This window comes from Caretta caretta, chromosome 15, assembly GCF_965140235.1.
Source record: "Caretta caretta isolate rCarCar2 chromosome 15, rCarCar1.hap1, whole genome shotgun sequence".
Classification (NCBI taxonomy): Eukaryota; Metazoa; Chordata; order Testudines; family Cheloniidae; genus Caretta; species Caretta caretta.
Genome location: NC_134220.1, coordinates 13977400 through 13982329, shown reverse-complemented (window position 1 = coordinate 13982329; position 4930 = coordinate 13977400). Strand labels below are relative to the sequence as shown.

Below are 4930 nucleotides of genomic sequence, written 5' to 3'. Positions count from 1 at the left end.
CGAATCTTTCCAAACCTACTTATTTGGTGGAGTGTCTTATGTTTATGAAATTTCTAACCCCTGCTTTCATCACTTTTCTGACTCGCACAGAGACAATCCTTTTAGTGCGTGAACCTTTCAGTGTTGCTAACCGCGAGTGTTCAAAAATCAGGACTCAGACATTAAAAATCCCGACATTGGCTTAAAAATCAGGAGATTTTTCAATAAAATAAATGTGGGGTGCTTTTTATTTGCCTTGTGGTTCCTGTGCCTTCAGGGTTCCCATTTGCTAGATTTTCTCCACAACCCCCACGAGGGCAAGAAAGTTATTTAAAAAATAAAAGCTGAGATTCTCCTGTGATCAGCTGTCTCCGGAAGCTCGTGCTTCAAGGAAAACCCCAAACATGAGGAGATTTGCAATAAAATCATGAGTTGGTGACAACACTGATCTCGTTGCTTTTTCTGGCGGTTTCACTCCTTTGTTTCTATTTCATCTCTACAATGTGTCCGATAAGTTTTCTTTTATCAAGGTCCTCAACACAGCAGTGCTTCCGATAAGAACCACTTCAGCTATGGGAAATGATCACATACTTTGACTAAACCTGCTCACTCAGTTACCTCTTTGGGATTGCTCCTGTGTGGGTTTAGCCCTATAATGGATCATCTCATACACACCTGATAGGTCAGGTAAGCCAAGCTCTGGCACAGGGAACAGCCTCACCTCCGAGATCAGAGAGCTAGCCCCACTAAACCAAGCCAAAGGGCTCTATACTGGTCTAGCTCTCCTTCATCCCTGAATGCAAGGTGCCCCTAACTCAGCCTAACCCTCATAACAGAGTGACTCTCCCCTGCTCCCCCTTCTCATAGTGCCTGGTTTCCCCAGTAATGAGCAATTAGCTCCAGCTGAATCCAGCCCCTGACTGGGCTCCCCAGCAATCACTGCAGTGAAGCCAGACACCTGCTGAAGACTCCCTGCTGAGGGAGAGGGTTTTAACTCTCCCCAGGTATGGCCAGCGCTTTCCCCTGACAAGCCTCTCCACTGCCCCTAAAAAGGCAGATTGGATGCAGGTCAATAGCTATGAAGACTGTCAGTGCACAGACAGGGTGGTTTGAGCTCACGCTGTCCAAGAGCTCCCTTTGAAGTGACTGATCCCCACCTCTCACAACAATGGATCCAGTGCTTTGTCGCTGGCTTTTCCCAGTTAAGGACACCTCCAAACCCCCCGAGTGTCATCAGCACATGGCCTGAGAGGCTCTACTCAGTACTGGGGCACAACTGTGCACAAAGCCCCACAACTGCTGGGAGAGCCCCTGTGGGATGAGGAATTCCTTTGCACTCGTGCGTACCGTGCGCCGCTCCAGGGGAATGTGGGAGATTCTGCAGACAGGAGCATTGTCCTGTCACACAAATCACTGCATGGACCTGAGTCCTGTTTTCTGTACCAGAACTTGGGCAAATCAGACCACTGGAAGCCCCATGTCTGACCAGGGGATCCTGCCCCATGTGATGCACTTTACCTCCTGGGACAGGGACAGACCCCTCCCAATCCCCCGCCGTCCCACCCCTCTCTCCATGGGGCAGGCTGGCAGGAGGAGGTTGGTGGAGCGGCTGATGGACTCTCACAGGGAGAAAAGGACATCACCCCCGAATGGAGATGGGGGATGAGTTGCCCAGACTGGTTTGACTGGAGGGGAAGCTGGTCAGTCCCAAACTAGGAGAGGAGGCCAAGTGCACAGCTCAACCTCTGCCCCCGACACCAGGTCAGAGTGCGGGAGGGGGGAGGCGGAGGAGCTGTCTTTCCTCTACACATGCAGGCCCCCACCTGCCCCCTTGCGGGGAGTGAGGGGCACAAACCCACTGAGGATTACTCAGGCTGCAGGGGGACATCAGCGTCATCCTCCGCCAGGGCCCCGCTGATGGTTAAATAGGCCATGTTACCGGAGCTGGACCCAGAGAACCGCTCAGGGGTCCCTGACACTTTCACGTTCGCGTTGTAGATGAGGAGGCGAGGCACCCCGCCCCGCCGCTGCTGGATCCAGTATGGGTATTCGCTGGTGATGTCAGATAAGATGCTCAAGCTACAGGAGAGTTTGACAGTCCCTCCAGGAGACACCAACAACGAGGGCTCCTGAGTCACCGCGTACTGGGAGCTGGCACCTGGAAAGCACAGTACAAACAAAGCCATGAGACCCGCCCTGCGGCATGACACATTTGTGTGAAATTCCCGAGAGGAAGGGGGAAGGGAAGTTCAAACCCAGTCAAGGGCTGCCCTAGCACCATGGGCCCCTCTGTCACCTGAGCAGTAAGTGAGCAGCGTGAGGAACAGAGGGGCCCAGGCCATGGTGGGAATCCAGACAAGCTCAGCTTCCTGAGGCAAACGGGGTCTGTGTCTGGGAACCGCTGATTCTCTCTTAAATCCCCATCACTGGAGAATGGCCCCATCATGCAAATCTGCTCCCTGCTCCCTGGCTGCTGCTCTGGGCACCTGCATCGCCCCAAGACAGGGCAGAGACACACAGGGGATCTTTCTTACGTTTGCTGTGACTGTAAAGTAATGAGCTATATGAGGGAAAATACTAAGAAACTCCAGGAATCTGCTGGATTAGGCCTAGTCCCCTCTCCCCTCAGCTTCAGTGCTATTCCCAGTCCCATATGTCAGTGGTTCTCAACCAGGGGTACAAGTACCCCTGGGGGTACACAGAGGTCTTCCAGGGGGTACATCAACTCATCTAGATATTTGCCTAGTTTTACAACAAGCTACACAAAAAGCACTAGCAAAGTCAGTGCAAACTAAAATTTCATACAGACAATGACTTGTTTATACTGCTCTATATATGATACACTGAAATGTAAGTACAAGATTTATATAATCCAACTGATTTATTTTATAATTACATGGTAAAAATGAGAAAGTCAGGTATTTTTCAGTACTATTGTGGCTGTGACACTTGTGTATTTTTATGTCTGATTTTGTAAGCAAGTAGTTTTTAAGTGAGGTGACACCTGGGGTACACAAGACAAATCAGACTCTTGAAAGGGTACAGCAGCCTGGAAAGGTTGAGAGCCACTGCACACACTGGTACCCCAGGTTTGCTGCTGAGTTAGTTTGTGATGCAATACACAAAGGATTATCCTCACACTTCCTTCCCCTGAGCAGTACCTCCCTGAGCCCAGTGACGTGTTCAGCTCTGCTAAGGGTGACCCGTGTCCAAAGACGGGAAGCCGAGCTGTAATGATCTGATTTCCTCCATTCTCGGCTGCAGTCGGCCAGTCTCACTGGGTTGATCCTGTTCTGTTCTCACTTTGGAGCCAGTTTGGATTATTTTGGGGCTCTCGCACTGGCTGCTGTGACGTTTCCACACACACACAAAGCCAAACACGTATTTGGCCGTCTAGACGACTCATTTCAAGGAAAATAGCAAAGAAAGAACAAATGACAAGTCTCCGGGAGAAATCGCACGCACTCGGGAGATAGCGAGCGTACACATCGCTACCCTCCACAACTGGAACACAAAAGGGCTGCTGATGCACCGCTGCCATGGCAACAGCAGGGAGCCCATGTTTAATGGTGCACGGCCCAGAGAACAGACTGATGACGTCTGTGTTCAGTTACACGGCCACATGCGTCGCATCCGTCTTCTGTGCCTTGCTCTGCTGTAGTGTGTATCCTTCTGCCCCAGTATGGGCTGCTGCTCCCTCCCCCCAGCCCTCAGCTCAGACCGGCAGGGCTTGTGGGCCTGACCCGGTGACGTGTGGAACATCCCCAGTTCTGACCGGCTTCAAGTGGGACGAGGGTGCTCGGCCCTCCGGGAGGCCCTCAGCATTGCCCAGGTTCGGGCCCTACGTCGGTGGACAGGTTTCATTTACTGGAGTCCCTCAGAGCACTTGGACATTTATCAGCAGCCCACTGGGCCAGAAGCTGACCATGGTGTGTGGCTCATCTGTGCACTATTAGAGCCCCTGTGCAAAGCCCTGGCATGACTGGTTCTCGGCCCTAGTGAGGCTGCATATGCAGATAGGCCTGTGCCTGACCCAGAATATTGGATCCAGTGCTTCATTTGCAATGACAGAGGTGCCAGGGCTCAAGCAATTTTTTTACTTTCATAACTGATGTAGCAAGCCCAGAAGCGCCGGGGCTATGAACTGCCAAGCCCAGAGATGCCGGGGCTATGAACTGCCGAGCCCAAAGGCACCGGGGCTAGAAACTGCCAAGCCCAGAGGCACCGGGGCTACAAACTGCCAAGCCCAGAGGCACCGGGGCTATAAACTGCCAAGCCCAGAGGCACCGGGGCTGAGCCCTGGCAAGGCCAGGCACAAATTAAGCACCAATCGGATCCGATCCTGCCACAGAGCACGCTAGCAGAGTTTGGACATAGCTGTGATTCCAGTTCCAAGCCCCCTGGCTCCAGCCTGTCTCTCCCTCTGCGACCTGCCTGGTGAGAACCTCCACCCTTCTCTCAGGCGCTGCGGTGAGGCAGGGAATGGGGGTTGTGGGCGAGGAGCAGAGGAACGCTGAATGGTCTCTGTGCCCAGTGTCAGCGGCAGGGCGACAGGAAGCACAGAAGTGGAGCAAAACAGAGTCTTATTCAGTATGTCTACACAGCATTTGGACAGACTCGGGCTAGCCGAACTCACGCTAATGTTTTAAAACCAGCTGTATACACAGCGCTTTGAAGTTGCAGCTTGGGCTAGGGCTCAAAAATAGCAGGTGGGATAGAGGAGAAAGGTTGCGTTGGCGAGTGGCCTCCTCTTCAGCCTTTTCCCCTCCTGCACACAGCATCCACTGAGCAGTAAGTTACCCCAACAAACAGATAAAGCCCGGTTTGGCCCTGGCGCCTGCCTCAAGCTCCAAGGGAGAAGAAATGTGGCTGCTGTCGGTGTCAGGAGGATAAAGCATACACGAGCCCCATCCAGTGGAGTCAGACTGAAATCACCCCTCTCCTTCACCAC

The 4930-nt window shown here is 52.7% G+C and overlaps 1 gene segment (V, D, J or C); it reads right to left on the bottom strand.

Moving 5' to 3' along the window:
• Window positions 1-1844: 1844 nt before the first annotated feature.
• Window positions 1845-2321, bottom strand: LOC125623076 (immunoglobulin lambda variable 7-46-like). The segment is given in 2 exon segments: window positions 1845-2137; window positions 2276-2321. Coding segments are annotated over 2 exon segments (339 nt in total).
• Window positions 2322-4930: the final 2609 nt, after the last annotated feature.